The sequence below is a fragment of the Protopterus annectens genome, chromosome 6.part0, assembly GCF_019279795.1.
Source record: "Protopterus annectens isolate FY-2018-M chromosome 6.part0, PAN1.0, whole genome shotgun sequence".
Classification (NCBI taxonomy): domain Eukaryota; kingdom Metazoa; phylum Chordata; order Ceratodontiformes; family Protopteridae; genus Protopterus; species Protopterus annectens.
The window spans coordinates 669,072,229-669,091,040 of record NC_056737.1 but is presented as its reverse complement, the minus strand read 5'-3'; the positions used below and the strand labels follow the sequence as shown (position 1 = coordinate 669,091,040).

The following is an 18,812-nucleotide window of genomic DNA, read 5'->3' as shown; positions in this document are numbered from 1 at the left end:
TGCTTTACATAAACATTCATCCATCCATCCTCAACCCCTTTTCCTGTTTTGCACATGGGGTCAGGGTGTAATAGTTAATTTAAAAATTTAAAATGGAAAAAAAAACCTCAGAAGTAGTCTGTTTTCTATGCACAGTAATGCTGTCAAGGGTGGGAGAATTAACAGACCTTGCACGGGTGGAGGGGCCCTTTACCTGCAGCTTCCGTCCTTTCCTTGTGATGCCCACCCTATCTGGCATGTAGCTTCAGTCCTTTCCTTGTGATGCCCACTCCATCTGGCATTACTGCTTGCTTAACTGGTTACTGTAAATAGAGTAGTAACTTGGAACATTATGCATTGCTGCTGTTACTGTAGTTGCATTCGCTGTTTTGAGGCTTGCATTTTTTTCTGATGTGATTTGTGATGATTTTGCTAACTGCTGCCTTTTTGTGTTCACTAGTTGGAAAATCTCATGCTAGATAAGGATGGCCATATTAAAATAACAGATTTTGGACTTTGCAAAGAAGGCATCAAAGATGGAGCAACAATGAAAACCTTCTGTGGAACTCCTGAATATCTTGCACCAGAGGTATGTTGAATCTACCTTTTTTATTCAGTAGAAGACCAGCCAGAAAAGCACTCTTTGTTTGCATCTTATGGTATCTGTCATTTCTTCTGATCCACAAAACCATCATCACACATGCATCCAAACGTACTTTAGTGTACCATATCTTTGTTTTAGCATGTAAATTATTAGCATCTTCAGAAACGTTTAGGCTGCTACAGTTAACTACTTTGTGAGGTATTTGAGGAACACTTGAATTGTAGCTGTACTTTGCAGTATTGTTTGGAATGAAAAGCAGAAGAGAAATCTGGATACACAGTATCGCAGGTAGCTTCAGGTAGGTACACACTGATGACTGTGTTGGTTGCTATGCGTTTTGTCTTAGTTGTGTTTATTCCATCCATCCATCCACAACCCCATTTTCCAATTTTTGTACATGGGGTTTGGGTGTCACTTCAACCATTACAATCATCTGGTGCTAAGATTTCTACCTCTGGGTTTATTACTGCATTAAAAACAGTAGATTCTTAATCGGGTAATATTATGAAGCAAGTTATTTAACTCATTAGTACAAGGGCAAAACTTGAAAGTGGCAGTCCTAAAACTTTGAAAATAAAATGTGAAAGGCAGAAAAATAGAGATAGTATCAATATTTATTATAATGCCATTAAAACATTTTGACCCCCCCCCCCACATCCACCCCCTTGATACATATGTATCTATACTCTGCCTCAGAATAAAGGTCCTAGAGCCTCAAACATGATATAGTTTTGCTAATGTTCTTCGTGTTTCAGTGTTGCAGTCCTGACTTGTTGGATTTCCTGCTGTGGAAGCCCTTGGCCAGCCCGAATACCAGAGTAAAAATCTCCTTCCTACTAAGGCTGGAGGACACCCAACTCTGACATCGGTACGCTTGGATATAAAGGCAGCTAACCAATGCCATGACCCCGTTCTTTTCTTGCTGTTGGAGTGCAAAGCAGTGTTTCAGTACGTTGGTCAGTCTGCAGCAGAGAGAAGTCTTCTAAAGGTAAGTACCCCATTGGGGAACTCTTTCTTGAAAAATGAGAAGAACAGTAGTCTAACCACAGTTTATTCCAAAATTTGACTCCCTGAACACACGATAATACACGTTTACCTAGGTTTCATCCTTACTACCAGGACTTCATTAGAACAATAATTGATGTAAAAACTGAATTTTAAATACCCTTCCCATTAACTTAATTCATAAATTATTCAATTATTTATTTAAAGAGCTACCCCAGTTAAAAACCTTTAACATTCCTGATCTATTTCATACTTAAACGTATACCAACTGTGACATTTACTTTCTAATGAATAATTCAATGCTGTTTTGTCATAAAATGTAAAATATGATAAATAATAAAAATTGTAGTGAATACATATGTACAAATATGCAAAAATTCATATTGAATGAATATTACATATTAAAACATTGCAAAACTATAAAATCACTTTTAAAATTCCTTTATTTCCTACCTAATATGTGTTTAAGCTTTAGTATCGGAGCTATGCTTATTATAGTCATTAATACCTGGGTAGTTTTGGGTGTCCAACCTTAATTGCCATTTTAATTCACATATGTCTAAGTGGACATCCAATGTCCTACCCTGAATATCATTTTTAATCTGTTGGATCTCACAAAATTTGAAATTATGTTCTATATGTGCAACAATATGCCTAGCTAGGGCATTAGTGGACTTACAGTGCTTAATATCAAGTATATGTTCTCTGATTCTTTCTCTAAAATACCTGTATGTCTTGCCCACATAATAAACTGGGCACTTTTGGCACTTAGCTAAATATACTACATTTTGGGCATAACAATCAGTGTCCTGTTATGGGTATAAAATGATCATTAATCCTGATGTGACCATCAGTATTCAAAATGTATTGACAAATGGAACATCTACCACACTTATAATTTCCTAACTTTCTACCACCTGTGATGGACTTTAATTGGGATCCTTTTTCCAATATTTCCTTGAAAGATTGATCTTTCCGAAAAACAAATTTGGGTGCACCCCCTACTTTGGTTTCTACATTTTTGTCTAATTGTAGGATGCCCCAATTTTTCTTAACCATCCTTACAAGCCAATCTACATCTTGGTTGAAACTGGTGATAAATAATACGTTTGAGATTACATTACTCTTATCAGTGTGGACTGTTTGGGCAGTGACAGTTTCCTGATTCGTGCCTTTATTCATCATAAGAATAGATTTGTAAATTCAGTTTCTCTTTTATGTTTGATTTCATGCATAACGTTCATGCATAAATCCTCTGGATAACCTTGATTCCGAAACATACTTACCATATATTTAAGTTCATCCAAAAATTCCTGATGGTCACTGACCATTCTTGCTGCCCTCACCATTTGCCCTTTTACAATTGCTCTTTTTTGGTCTTGGGGGTGCCAGCTATTGTACTGAAGATAGGAATTAGAAAATGTAGCTTTCCTATAAATATTGGATTTTAAACATTGGTTAGTTTTGTCCACTGTCAGTCTAACATCCAGGTATGTTATTGCTCCAGAATCAAATTAATATGTAAATTTAAGGAAGTCTACTGTATTGTTAATATACCCTATAAAGGCTTCTAATTCTTTCATTTCACCCTCCCAAACAATGAGTATATTGTCCAAATAATGAGTGTATTGTTTAATGTTTTGACTATATGCACTAGGAAATACATATTTTTGCTCCCAGTAGGACATTATATAGTTGGCATATATGGGTGCACATGCGGCCAACATGATATAGTTTTGCTGATGTTCTTCGTGTTTCAGTGTTGCAGTCCTGACTTGTTGGATTTCCTGCTGTGGAAGCCCTTGGCCGGCTCGAATACCAGAGTAAAAATTTCCCTCCTACTAAGGCTGGAGGACACCCAACTCTGACATCAGTACGTTTGGATATGAAGGGAGCCAGCCAATGCCATGGCACCATTTTTTTCTTGCCGTCGAAGCACAAAGCAGTGTTTCAGTACGTTGGTCAATCTGCAGCAGAGAGAAGTCTTCTAAAGGTAAGTACCCCATTGGGGAACTCTTTCTTGCTTTAATCATGTCAGATGAAGTTAACAATTGTTTCCACAATGGTAAGCAAATCCTACACTGAGACTTTCATTCATTGTGTGTCACCTGTCCAGGCCTGGATCACGGCATTTCTAGTTGTCATTTTTGCACCCGTTTCAATTCTAGGGCTAGCAGGCTTAGGGCCAAAATCTTAGCTAGGCATCTTAGTCTGCCATCTTCTTGTGTCATTCGATGGCATCTACCAGTCATCCCGAGGATGAGCTCCTCAAGCGTAGGAAGGACAGAGAAAAAAGACCCAAGCTTTAGGGCCTTTGATGACAGTCGTTCACCGTCTGCCAGTCCCCCCCAAGGCTTATCGCTGAACAAGGTGAAGAGCTTTCGCAGCCCCCTACTGCAACCGAGGTGGTGGCACAGGCCACTGTTGAGACCTGTACAGATACCAACATTCTGTTGGGTCTCTCATCTTCTGCACAGGCCTTGGAATTCAGTTTGTCAGTCTGGTCCGGAGTCGCTCAGCAGACCTATGCTTCTGATTAGCTATTTTTTACCGGCGGCGTTCCTTTGAGGCGTCAGTTTGCATAGTTTTCTGCCTTACAAAGAGAATGGTATCAGGATTTCGGACTGCTTAGGCCTGCTGCTCCCATGCTGTAGGATATCAGCAAGTCCTGGTCAGGTTAGCTGAAGACCTCATTTCTTTAGTCAGAGCTAGCCACTCACCTTTACAGTCTTCCCCAGGGAAAAGGAAGAGGAATCCTACCCCTGAAGTTTTCTGTGAACCTCCTGATTCAGATGAGGGCTCTGATCAGGAGGAGTCTGTTTTTGAGAAAGGACCCTTCCTTACTACTCTTGAAGATTCAGATTCTAAAGAGAATCCACCTTCAGCTTCACCTCCTGAAGCCTTCACTTTTGGGGAACACTCAGTGCCATGAGGGAACATTTCCAGGAGTACCCGCAATCTAAAAAGAGGGTTAGGGAGTTCCTTGACTTCCCAGAACACAAACCTTTGTCTATTCCTCCTGTAGTATAGGAGACGGAGGGTGTTTTTATGGACTCTTCCCAAATCCAGGTTCTCTACCTCCAGCCCCTCGAAAACCAAACGGGTTTTACAGGGTGCTGGACTCACAAATATCTTTTTAAAAACCCATATGCTGATCCAGAGATTGTCACTCCAGGTCCCAAGGGAGCAAGAGCCAGGAGTACCCGCAATTTAAAAAGAGGGTTAGGGAGTTCCTTGACCTCCCAGAACACAAACCTTTGTCTATTCCTCCTGTAGTATAGGTGGTAGAGGATGTTTTTATGGACTCTTCCCAAATCCAGATTCTCTACTCCAGCCCCTCGAAAATCAAACAGGTTTTACAGGGTGCTGGACACTCACAAATATCTTTTCAAAAACCTGTATGCTGATCCAGAGATTGTCACTCCATGTCCCAAGGGAGCAAGAGCCAAATCTTCAAAAAAACCTTTACCTCTTGACAAAGAAAGCAAGGGCCATTGATAGGTTTGGTAAAAGGATACACTTCTGCTACCCTAGCCATGAGGGCCCTTAACTGCCAGTTTCATATGATAAAATACCAACAAAGTATTTTGGATAAAATGAAGCAAACTGTATCCTCCCTCGAGGACAAGACCATTTCCAAGCAGTTGTTGGGCCTTTGCCATTCCATCTCTCAGGTGGCTAGACACTCATTATACTGTGGCTATGATGCTATGGAGGCTTCTAGCCAAGCTGCTGTATCTGGTTCTGTCATTAGTATACATGTTTGGCTTAGGGAACGGACCCTGTCAGACCATGTCAAATCCAAACTTCTAGATGCACCCATGGGTAAGGACTTCCTCTTTGAGCCAAAAGCTGAGGCTGTGATCAAAAAGATGGAAGATAAAGCAAAATCTATGCAACTGTCAAGGACTTCCTCCAAGTTCAGCCTCTTAGGTTTAGTCAGAATTTTCCCACTAAACACTGGTCCTTTCTCCCTCAATCAAAAAGCAGCCAAAAGAAAATCCAGAGGGAAAGGCCTCAAAGGCAGCATCAATCACAAAGGTCCAGGCAGTGGTCCTCAGGACCCCCCAGACAAGGGAGTTCTAGGACACAGGGCCCTGGTAGAGAGCAGCAATGACTCTTCCTTTCCCATACCCCCCTTCAGAAAAGATAGGAGGAAGACCATCTCCGGTCAAAGAAAATTGTCCCCTCATTACTTCAGACAAGTGGGTTCTGAAAGTTATCCCAGATAGTTACAGGCTCACTTTCAGAGAGCCATTAAGATACTCAGGTTACCTGGATATTTCACAAAATCAAAGAGCAGAGACTGTGTCTCGGACTCGCAACCTATGCTCACAGGGCTAAGTGGAACCCGTACCGGAGCACCAAATAGAGAAGGGGTTCTGTTCCAGGCTTTTCCTGGTTCCCAGAAAGGAAGGCTCTTGGCACCATATTCTAGACCTGTCCACCCTCAATCAGTCCCTCCTGGTATCAAAATTTAAAATGTTGACTATTCAAAGACTTCTTCCTGTGATAGCCCCTCAGGCCTCAATGATCACCTTAGACTTAAGATACTTAATTGCACATTACTAAAAAGGAGTCTTGCAGAAGTTTTCTTCTTTTCAGAGTAGGTACCAGTCACTTTCAGTTCTGTACAATGCCCTTTGGCTTGTCTACTGCTCCCAGAGTTTTAACAAAATGTTTAGCTCCTGTGTTTGCCTTCTGTAGAACAAGAGGGAGTCAAGTATACCTCTATCAAGACGACTGTCTCATTCAAGCCAAGAGTTGGTTAGAGCTCCTTGAGGATCTGGCTTTCACTCAGGACCTTAAATCAGACCCATACACCAGGATAGTTTTCCTGGGGGCTTTTCTGGATTACTCCCATTAAAAGGCCTTCCTCTCTCCAGAAAGAGGTCTCCTTCCTGACTCAATTTGCATGATGGACACTGGCATGTGTCCAGAACCGGAGTCTCCCCTTCAGGTTTACACCTCAGGGCCAAACGTTAATCACAGATGCTTCAGAGACAGCATGGGTGGCTCATTTCCAACTCCTTCAGTCCCAAGGCAGATGGGAAAATGAGTACAGACACAAGCACATAAATTGGAAAGCACTGATGGCAGTTCTAAAAGGCCTAATAGCTTTCAAAGAACAGTGGAAACCATGGGTGCTGCTTGTCAAAACAGACAACACCACAATCATGTGGTTCATAAACAGAGAAGCACTCACTCTTACCCTTTTTGTCGACTAGCTATGCAAGTCTGGACACGGCTCACTCTCTGGGGTTGCACCTCATGCTACAGTACCTCCTAGGGACACAAAACAGTCTAGCAGATCATCTAAGCATGAACTTGATGGATCCCCATGAGTGGCATCTGCATTGGGAAATATTTCTCAACATAGTCCAGAAATAGGATCCCCACAGATAGACCTATTTGCCACCAAAGAAAACAAATGCTCAACTGAAAAGATTATTTTCCAGGAGCAAACTACCCACTGCCCGGAGGACATATGCCTTCTCCTTCCTTTGGAGCAACCTTTTCCTTTATACATTTCTTCCCCTGCTTCTTCTTCCACAGGTCCTCCTAATCAGGGAAGAAGGCCCAAGGGTCATTCTGATAGCTCCAGACTGGCCCAGGCAGCACTGATATCCTCTGCTGCTACGTTTAACCAGTGAAAATCCGTGGCAGTTACCTCAGAGAGTGGATTTTCTGACTCGGGACAAGGAGAGGTTTGTGCATCCCAGTCTACAGACTCTCAAGCTGTCAGCCTGGATAGTTCCACAAAATACTCCTGTGAGCTAACCCTAAGCAGACAAGTTCAAAACATCATACTCAGCCAAGTGAAAAAGATTCTGCATTTGGTGTCAGCAGCAAGGCCTTAATCCTAGCTCAGCCTATATCTTTGCCATTTTATATTACCTGGCTACCCTGGTTAACAGACTCCTATCCTTTTCTTCCATCAAAGTTCACTCCTCTGCCATTTCAGCCCACATACCTATTCTTCCTCCTATCTTTTCCCACCCCCTATTGAAACAATTGCTTAAGGGAGTGATTCACATCAGACCACCCAGGAAGACACCCCACTCCTCCATGGGACCTCAGTTGTTATCACTTTGAACCAGCAGCTTCTGCTGAATTAAAATTCTTAACTTGGAAGACTGACCTTTTATTGGCTATCACCTCAGCTAGGTTAGTCTAGCTGTCATGGCAGTGGAACCATTTGTCATTTTCCACCCAGAGTATTACTCAGGACTAATCCATCTTTTATGCTCAAGGTGGCCAGGGACACATCCTTGAATCAAGCTGTACACTTGCCCACCTTCTTCCCCAAGCCTCAGAACTGGGGGAGAAGATCCTTCACTACTTGAATGTGCACAGACAGCTTTGCTGCTGTCTAGACAGAACAAAACCTTTCAGAAAATCAGACCAACTCTATCCTTTGCCATTGGCTCTGAAGGGAAGGTTTACAAAACAGACTAACTCCAAGTGGATCTCACTGTATTTCCTTAGTTACAGCCATCATTGTAAAAAAAGTCGCCTGAAACTGTTGGGACTCATTCTACTATGGCCAATGCTACCTTCCTGAAAGGAGTACCTACCAAAGACATTTTGGAAGCTGCTACCTGGTCATCTTTGCATACCTTTACCAAGCACTACCACTTATCAGTCGTCTTCAAGTCTAGAGAAGAATTTGCCACTGCTGTCTTGCAAGGCATCCACTCTTCCCAGTAAAGCAATTTCCACCCTCATCTCAGCTTTTGGGAATCTTCCCACAAGTCAGGACTGCAGCAGTGAAATACGAAGAACGTTGTGTACACTTACAATAAATGTAGATGTTCAAGTGTATTCACTGTTGCAGTCTTATTTTCCTCCCTTTTGCTTTGTCTAAAGTAGTAGTCTGCTTCTGTCTTCTTCACTAGCCAGAGGACCCCCTGGGCAGTGGCAGGGCCATTTGTCTTCCTTTGACCTTTGTTTATGGTTCATCCTGGGGGCTCCTACCTTCTAGGCGGCAAGAAAAAACTGATGTCATGGCTTCGGCTGACTCCCTTTATACCCAAGTGTACTGACGTTAGAGTAGGGCATCTGCAGGCCTTAGGAGGGGAGAGATTTTTACTCTGGTAGTTGGGCCAGACAAGGGCTTCCACAACAGGAAATCCCACAAGTCAGGACTGCAACAATGAATTGTTCTGTGCACTGGAAGTAAGCTGATTGGAAGTGGGCTGTCATCACATGCACTTAGCGCACTTATCAGTGATTTTTCTAAGGCTGTGTTCTAAAGCCAGAAGCATTAAGGCTTACCTGAGGATGCTTCCACTTCTTTACCAGGAGGTGCTTGTCAGTGCATGTTGCCCTTAAACTGTTATGGGATAACGTATGGCTAGTGATGCAGCATATTTAGTACCATGTAAGGTACTGGACAGACCTGAAACTTTGGTATCAGAAGTCATGGCTCAGCTGTTAGTCTGGAGGCAGTGTGCTAAAGCTGCTGTGGTTCCAGATTTCTAGTTTTTATGGTGGCAAATGGTTAAAAATAATCAGATCTTCCAGCAGATAGGATGATGAATGAATATTTAGAAAGCTCTGGACACATCAAAAGACAAAAAATGTTTCTTCTTCCTTCATCATAATCAACCCGTGGAAAAACAAAGCGGTTGGCCGGAGATGCTGGTGTTTAATATTAGCCCCGTGCAAGATATCAGAAATTCAGCATCTGTAGTGGGTGAATATTTTTATGAAAATAAGTAAATCACACTTCATAAAGCTTTTATCGTTCAAACTCAAGCATGCAAAGTAGCCCTCAATAACTGAGATGTGGTTCAAATGTTGCAGGCCTGAGGAGCAGAAAAAAAAGAGTCATTTTATTTGCTTTATCTCCCTTGTATTCAAATCAGAAGACAAGAAAATGCTTTGAGGAAAAAGTAGTTACATTTTTGAAAATACTGAAGAAGGGAAAGCTGTGGCTCTATGAAGCTTACTAAAGAAAATACTGTAGGACATGAGAGTAACAGGTTTGAACTCTGGTTATTAGAAGAATCAAGGGGGTGGTTACACCCAGACCAATTGAAAATGCTTGTCCACTTTCTATACTGTTTTTTTGTATTAATGTGACATATTGATGGAACTTTCACCTTCAGGTTAAGAAAAATTGTTTTGTATCTGAAGACTGTAAACAGAAATCTGAGGTTCATTGTGAGAGAACAGAGTAGTGCTGTGTTTATTCGGAACTTGTGATCTCTGCAGCCTGAAGTTGAGACTGACATAGTCAGCACTGTTGATAATAGCCTTCCACTCTGGTAATAAAGCTTTTGAGAACCCAGGTGTGCAGCTCATGCCCACATACCTCTCAGCTGCCCAGATTTTAGCACAGCAGTCCGATTTTTGTCTAGTACTTTGTCTGATCCTCACAAAATTTGTGGTTTTCTGGCAAATCATTCAGCATTGAAGTCAATAAAATGACATACATTTGAGTTTCAGACTTCATATTTTTCAGAAAATGCATGCTAACACAAACTGTTGTCCTGTTATTCTAGCAGTGATCTAAGTTTATAATAGCAATATTTAAAATCTGTCCTTGATTTTGGGCCATTGTTCCCCATTATTTTTGGCTTTGTCCAGATTTCTTGCATTTAGAGGTCGAGAGGCATGGCATGCCTGTTACGAGTAGATTAGATTTGTACTCACCATTAAGTACTGGTCAAGAGAGAAACAGTTGCTTTCTGGTCCCTCTTTTTATTTAGTTGTGTAGATACAGTTCAGAGTAATGGTGAGTGTGGAAGAGAGGTGAAGAAGAGAGTACAGGCAGGTTGGAGTGGGTGGAGAAGAGTGTCAGCAGTGATTTGTGACAGACGAGTACCAGTAAGAGTGAAAGGGAAGGTCTACAAGAGGGGTAGTGAGACCAGCTATGTTATATGGGTTGGAGACAGTGGCATTGACAAAAAGGCAGGAGTTAGAGCTTGACGTGGCAGAGTTGAAGATGTTAAGATTTGCACTGGGTGTGACGAGGATGGACAGGATTAGGAATAAGTATATTAGAGGGTCAGCCCAGGTTGCAAGGTTTGGAAACAAAGCCAAAGAGACAAGATTACGTTGGTTTGGACATGTGCTAAGGAGGGATGCAGAGTATATTGGGAAAAAGATGCTAAGGATGAAGCTGCCAGGTAACAGAAAAAGAGGAAGGCCTAAGATAAGGTTTATGGATGTGGTGAGAGAGGACATGCAGCATGGTGGTTGGTGTGACAGAGCAAGATGCAGAGGACAGGAAGAAATGGAAACAGTTTATCTGCTGTGGCGACCCCTGACTGGAGCAGCTGAAAGAAGAAGATTCGAGAAGAAAATAGGAGAATTGCTGTCTACATTTTATATGAGACTACAGATTTGTTTCTGCTTTTAAATAGTAATGTATAGGAAAACCAGCTGAGTCTTTACTAACTGTATTCTTCTTCTAGCTCAGTAACCTTATGACTGCAACATTTGTGTTAATGTTCCCTTCTCAAGATTGTCAAAATGTCTGTTTATATTCACTTACTGAGATTTGCTGTTCAGCATAGCAATAGGCAACTATATGTTGCATAGATATTCTGGCAGACTAAATTAATCTATACATTGTTCCATTTGCATGTGGCTGTTCTAGAAGTACAGATAACTAATGATGGATGCTTCACTTGATTAAGGCCTAAATATTTTTATCTGTAGGCTCCTGTTACCAGGCATGTGGGGGGAGGGATATGGTTGTTAAACTATGTCTAATGAATTGTCAGAGATTTTTTGTACTTTAGATGGACAGCGTGCTGTGGTCATTTCTTGTCCCTACTTCCATGTCAGGTACTGATCCATCATCTTTTTGCCTACTGCAGCTTGAGGATTACATTGTAGTGGCTCTAACATTGCAGAATTAAATGGCTTTTCAAACTACGTTTTTTTCTGGTATGTTAGTGTTGGAACAGGAGTTGGGAATAGGGTTATACAGTCAGGCACTTATTGTACCATTAGCTGAGTTATTAACTGAGTTATTAATGTGGAAAGGAGCAAGAACTTAAAATATAAATGAACAAGTACTTAGTACAGTCAGGTATTTGATCATAAAACCCTGTAAACTGAATTCCATCAAGATGAGCTACCAAAGGCCTGGCCTAGCCTGCTGACATACCTGCTTCCAGAATGCAGTGGTTTATTTACCTTTTTATTTGAAACATTCTCTCTCTTGCTGAGTAATCTGTTTAGGAACCCAGTGGGAAAAAATAAATTCTCTAATCTGTTTAGGTGTGGATTCTCCTAGTCTTACTCTTCATTTGAATTCCAAGACAAGGGATACTCCTTGATGTTTATAGCAAAGGTCGGGGGGTGCTGCTTCTGATAGTCTTTGCTGACTGGGAGCTCTGCCCCTTTTCCCACCCTGTTTTTTGACTGCTTCCATGGTTTCATCATTTTGCAGGTGTGTGGAAATGTGAGGTAACTTGTGGGAACTTAGTAAGATGGTGTCACAAAGACAAGCCCAGATAGTGAAGCAGATGGACACTTATCCTGGCCAGTAGTTGCTCTAAAGTCTTTTGCAATCTCCAGAAGTAGGTAATAAGCAGCATGAACATAATTATTGAGGCTCTCTCTCATAAACATCTTGGTTTTGCATTTCTTTTTTATTTTGACGTCTGATGAAGCAGTGATTTTATTTACTATGAAAGTGCTAGCATTTCAGTAAACTTCTCTTGTTTTTACTTTTATTGGGAGTTTTAGTTTTTAATTTGACTGCCACATTGTCTTGGTGTTCACTCTTATGCGCTTTTGGATTTGTTTTGCTTTTTTGAGTTAACCACTTATCGTTTTTGCCTTGACGACTGTGTTTTTATTGCTACTACTCCCAAGGACCCTCAAAGTGAATGGCAGAATTTTAAACGGGTTGTTCATTGCTGTTATGGCCTTGAAGCCTCCTCAGGGGGTCTCTGTCCTACCTCCTCCTTGGTCATTTTCCCCTCTTAGAGACCTAGGGATCAGGATTCCTCTGAGGAAGATGAGACTTCAGATGAGAGTCCTTGGGCTATTCTACCCAGATTCCTTCCCCTCTGGAATATGGCTTTGAGGAAGAAGAGTCTACTAGTCCTAAACCCCCTTTTGAGGAGATTTATTTTGGGGATATCATTGCCTTAATGATGGAGTTATTTAAATGGGATTGTTCCCAAATGTCTGAAGTGCAGAGGAGATGATATGAGCTCCTTCAAATGGAGTTTCCCAGGCTTCTGTTGTTCCTCCTGCTCTGACTGCTTTATTGGATGCTTTCTCTTCTGCTTCTGAGGCTGCAGAGGCTGCAAACTCTCTCAGCCCCCTGCTTCTAAAAAAACAGACCAGTTTTACAAAGTTCCTTTACAAGTGTCCATCTGCTGGCCCTTTGGTGGCCTCTGTGGCATCCAATAAGTCTTCTAAATTACTGCCCTCAACTAAGCTTCTTCCTTCTGATAAGGACAGCAGGACTATGGAAAGGCTGGGTAAAAAGGTTTATACTTCAGCCACCCTAGCCTTTTAAGCTATTAATGTATCAGACTCGTATGACCAGATTGGTTTTGACTTTCTTTCTCAGCCTTGTCAGGTTATTTCTGACCTTCCTGATTCTGAGGGTATGACTTCTGCCTTGTCTCTGGTTTGGGGCTTCTTCCCAAGTAGCTCACCATTCCATTAAATGTAGTTATGATGCACCAGATACTTCTTCTAGGGTAGCTGCTTCTGGCTCTGTGTTGAGATGTTCCTGGCTTTGGCTTCAACCTCTTCCTGATGATATAAAAGTTACGTTGATGGATGCTCCTTTGGACAATAAATGTGTGGTGCTACTGCAGTTGATTTATTTAAGTCCCTGCAGGAGAAAGGCAAGGAGTTACAGGATCTGAAACATTTTTGTTTCACCAGAGCCTAAGTTTCAGAGAAACTACCCTAGTAAACCAGCTTTTGTTAGAAGGCAGTTTTGTTCTCCTCCTCCTAAAGGCAAGAAGGGTGGAAAGAGGGATCCCCCTGCCAAGTCTGCTCAAAAGCCTTCCTTTCCTGATAAACCAGGTGCTGTCTTAACTACCAGTTTCTTCCCAGTCACATTCCTCTTTCTTTCTCCATCTTTCTCAGTCTCTTCCTATTTGGTTAAGCATAACCCAAGATTCCTGGGTTCTTTCCATCATTCACCAAGGGTATTTTATGGTTTGGAATCCCCTCCCCCCTTCATAGGCATTCCTCAGCCACCTCAAGTACAGTTAAGCTTTTTTCCAGAGGTGCTTCAGGACCTTCTGACTCTGAGAACTATTCAAGAGGTTCCAACTGCTCAAAGGGGAAGGGTTTTATTCCAGAATGTTTTTGATCCCCAGGAAAGAGGGCACTTGGAGACCCTTTATGGATCTTTCTCATCTGAATACTTTTCTGAAGGTTCCTTCCTTTTGAATGTTATCATTTCAGGCTTTGTTCCCTTTACTACTTCCCCAGGCTTTTGTGGTTTCTCTGGATCTCAAGAATACTTGCCTCCACATCCCTATTATTCCCCTTTTCAGGAAGTTTTTGCATTTCTCTGTTGCTTCCTCCCATTTTCAGTTCTCTGCTTTGCCCTTTGCTCTCTCTGCTGCCCCAGGGGTATTCACCAAATGTCTAGGTCCTGTGATTTTTTTTTTGCAGGATTCAGGGGATCCAAATATTTTTTTACATGGATGAACTCTTATTTCAGGCATCCTCTCCAGAGATCCTCTTGCAAAGTCTTAATTTTGCCAGTTCCCTTCTGCAAAGCGTGGGGTTCACAGTAAACTTAAAAGTCTTTTCTGACTCCTTTCCAGGCCCATGCTTTCCTGGGGTGCAGGATTCAGATGGTGCCTATGCTGGCATCTCTGCCTCCCCCCAAGGTCTTGACCCTCATTTGCTTCTTTCAAACTCTTCTTCCTTTGGCCTGTGTCACAGCCAAAGGAGTTGGAGAGCTCTGGGGTTCATGGCATCTACCATCCCTATGATCCATCTGCCAAACTTTCCATGAGATAGTTTCAGTGGTTTCTGATGTCAGTTTGGTTTCAACATGCTGATCCCCTTAGACTTTATAGTTCCTCTCCTTCCTTGTGTAAAGAAGGAACTTCACTGGTGGATTCAGCAATTGTTTCAAAACCAAGGGCTTCTTTTTCGTTCCCCTCTTCCCTCTCAGGAGTTGTTCACAGACATGGGATGAGGAGCTGCTTTTGTCTCCGTAAAGGAAGGTGCAAGGGGTGTGATAGCCTCTTCAGCAGAAAGAGCATATCAGTGTCAGAGATGAGATCTTTTCCACTGGTGCTTCAGGCTTTTCATTCTCTTTTCTCTGCAGGTCCTCTCAAGGTATTTACCGACAATACCACAGTGATGTGGTACATAAACGGGGGAACAAGATGTTATTTTCTTTGTCGGTTGGCCCTCCTGGTGTGGGATGTTGCTGTCCGGTATCAAGCGACTCTTCAGGCAGTTTACATTCCCTCTGGTCAAAACATTGTGGCAGACGCACTGAGCTGGTTCTGAACTCAGTCCTGAGAATGAATGCTTCACAGGCATGTTTTTCTGGGCATTGTCCACCAGTGGGTTACTCCTCTAATAGATCTATTGCCTCTCCTCTGAACAGACATCTTCCTCTCTTTTGTGCCAGAGTCCCAGGTCCTCTGGTTTGGAAAGTGGATGCCCTCTCATTTTCTTGAAAGGAGATGTTTTTTCATTTGTACCCTCCATTCCCCTCATTCCAAAAGTCCTGTTCGAAATTCAATAGGATTCTCCCAAAATCTTTAGTGTTTAAATGGCTTTATAAAATTACTTTTAAAATTATCCATTGTAGTTTAAGGCTGACCTCAAGAGGTAAACCTTTCCTTAAATCTTGTACCAATCATGTTGGTAACTCCCTTTTGGCCGAGACAGCATTGGTTCCCTCTTCTGCATTTAACCAAGGCAGTCGTCACAAGTTACCTCACAGGGTAGACTTACTCACACAAGACAAAGAATCTCTCATCCATCCTCACCCATCTACTCTTCAGCTGACAAAGATTTTGATTCTGTATAGACATTTTTTCTGAGGATGTGCTTGGGGTCCTGCATGTGAGGCAAGGAAATCCTACTTATCCAAATGGAAGAGGTTTTCTATTTGGTGTTTTTCTCTTAATCTGGATCCAGTTTCTGTGGATGTACCTTTGGTTCTCTCCTATTTGTGTGCATTGCTTATTGCTAAGTTGACCTATTCTTCGGTTAAGGCCCACTTATCAGCCATCTCTGCTTGTCTGCTTTATTCTCCTAGGGTGACTTCTAGATTTGAGGCTGAACAGTTTTTTAAAGGTGTCCTCCATATTAGACCTCCCAGGAAGCCTGTTCCTCCTCCCTGGGATCTTAATTTTGTTTTGGAGAAATTGACTCTGGCTCCTTTTGAGCTTGCTGCTTCAGATTCCTTGCAACATTACTCTTGGAAGACTGCACTTTTGTTGGCCCTTACTTCTGCCAGACAGGAGTCTGAGCTTCAAGCCTTTATGACTTGTCCATTTTTGGTATTTCATACGGACAAGGGTGTCATTGCGTACTAATCCTTCTTTTATGCCCAGGGTGGTTAATGAGTTGTCTCTTAATCACCCTATTCATTGCCCACTTTTTTCCCCCCTCTCTCCTCAGTCTGCCAGTGAGAGGGTGCTGCACACATCGGATGTGCAGAGACAACTTAGATTTTATTTGGATAAGACTACGACTATTAGGAAATCTGATCAGCTGTTTTTCTTTTCATCCTAGGTCCCTAGGATTAGCTGTGTCCAAGCAAACTATTTCTTCTTGGATCTCTAAAGCGATTTCCTTATGTTATTCTTTTCATGGTAAGAGCCTTCCTTTTCCTATTAAGGCTCATTCTACTACAGTTGTGGCTGCTTCTGGTGCTTTTTTCAAGGGTTTGGATACTAACTCTATTCTTGAGACAGCTACCTGGACTTCTGTGCATACCATTTACCAAGCACTACAAGTTGGATGGAATCTCGAGAGCTAGAGCTGGTTTTACCAGGGCCATCCTTCATGGCTTCCTAGAGGGCTCAACTGGTCCTTCCTCCTCCCAAGTTTCTTCCTGGGCTTTGGTACTCTCTAATGTAATAAATACTGCAGCAGTGGTATGGAAGGACATAGTACAGTTGTGTAAAATCTTGCCGTAACAGTAGATGTCTTTTTCACTGTTGCAGTGTTCCCTCCCTCCTCTTGCCCCCTGGTCCATTTCTCGTGTGTATGTACTGATTAGTTCTCTTTTCCTTGGACTGGCTTTCCTACTGGGGCTTTCAGTTCTGAGGATGGTACGTCCAGATGTCACCTTTATGCCCTATGCTATGTGAGGAGCATATGTGTGAAGTACAGTGTACCTTTAAGTAACCTAAAGGCTTTGATATACTGGCCGGATGTCAGGCCACCCTTGCAGGGGATCCCTAAATGTAATGAATAATGCAACAGTAAAGAGAAGGACATCTACCATTATGGAAAGATTTTACACATCTGTACTTTTTGTCCTTTGCACTTTTGAGAATGAGGTTCCACAGATTGGGAAAATGTATTTTCTACTGCAGAACTCCAATTCTCAAATGTTGCCTGTAAACATGATTTGTACAAGATTTAAGGAAAGGTTTATCTCTTGAGGTCACCCTTAAACTGCAATGGATAATTTTAAAAGTAATCTTACAGAGCCATTTAAACACTAAATTAGTTTAAATTGCTGTGATGGAACATACGTTGAGCAACACTGAACAGATGAGTTTACTGAATAAAGATAGAAAAAATGGCTGCATGCTGTAGAAATATTTTTCATTGCGGACCCATTGTAATTACGTCTTCTTTTAATACTACTAATACAACTAAACCGTTTTGGAATCCGTGCTCATTCAGAACCAAAACAAGTAATTAATTTATATTTCTGGTACAGTAAATATGACTCATTTGCATTGAGCATGTTTCTGTTGTATGACATATTGAAAAATTGTAATGTTTGTGAAGTTCTGTTGGATATTTCGTCAGTGGGAGTCATCTTTAAATGAGCAATTCACAGAAAGAATGAAGCAAGTTTTACAGCTCAAATAAAACTTCTAGAAGCAATTGCATGGTCTACTTCTACTAGAAGTAACTGATGCATCTAAGTGTTTCTGTGCCAGTTTACAGACTACCCATGGGAAGCAAGTCAGTTATGAAAACAGTTCTTGGCCTCCCCCCACCCTGACTTTCTTATTGTTACTACAGGTCAGCATACTGCGCTGAAAGGCTTTATCTTATATATATGAAATTCCTTGGAAAACTTCAAGACCTGAGGGGCTACAAATCAAAGTCTGCACACACTATAATCATTTTGGTTCCTTGGTTATACAGGCTGTAATCAAAACGGAGGGCTAGGAAGGCTCAAAAATGCAATCCATTTGGAAGAAGGCCCAGCCTGTAGTTATTTGAGTCAGGAAAAAATCCATTCCTTCCATTGTTTTATCATCCAGTAAACAAAGATATTAAAATTTTTGAATATCCCCTCCAGGAAAATTCCTTCGTTTCAACATTTGTTATGCATGTTGGGGGGGGCTCTTTTTTTTTTTTATTCATTTCCCATGGACATCAAGCAGCATAAAAATGCTTTACCATACTTAAGGACCCAACAAGACTGCACAGTCCTGCTCCTCTTAAACTAGGATTCTTAGAAAGCTTCCAACAGGTAAGCTGATCCTTTGTGTGTGTGTTCAAGAGTAAGTTTTGGATGAGATTTCAGAAGCTTTTTGCAGTTGATAACTGTTGAGAACACTCCCAGCTCTTGCCCCTTTCAGTCCTTTTCTGCTGCTTGAGACGTTCACATATTCATCCCATTTGTTCATTGTGAAAAAGTTCCCATGTTCACTGATTGAGGAACTGAAACCTTCCACTTGTTCATGTGATCTCTTGGATTCATATCAGTACTTAATACTGCTTAGGTCTCAGCAAGCACTGATGCAAGTGCCAATTTATTTATTTAATTATTTTTATTATTATTGGGTTTTTTTAATGATTTCCTTTAAACAAATAACCAGAGTCACCTCTTAAGATGATGTTTGTTGTAGCAGGGACTGGCTAGAGCCTATCAGTCTGGTGTTGGTGCAGTATAAAAGAGGCTAAGGATTGGTCACGTCCTCCTACCCCAGTCTACCTGGAAGGTAATTTCGCAGTTGTCTTGAATGTCCAGCTCCCCATCAGTCAAGCTTCTGCCCATCTTTTTAGTGATAAACTGGGCGTCCATGTAAAACAGCTTGGGAAATGCATTTCGAGG

General features: G+C 41.7%; 1 protein-coding gene across 4 annotated transcripts in view; it reads left to right on the top strand.

Annotated features, from left to right (window-relative positions):
- Positions 1-18,812, top strand: part of AKT1 (AKT serine/threonine kinase 1) — a 1,868,331-nt gene that overhangs the window by 1,295,352 nt on the left and 554,167 nt on the right. For all 4 annotated transcript variants that reach the window (XM_044074354.1, XM_044074351.1, XM_044074355.1 and 1 more), the window contains one exon: positions 440-568. In XM_044074354.1, coding sequence (XP_043930289.1) covers positions 440-568 — 129 coding nt within the window. The remainder of the gene's footprint in view (positions 1-439; positions 569-18,812) is intronic.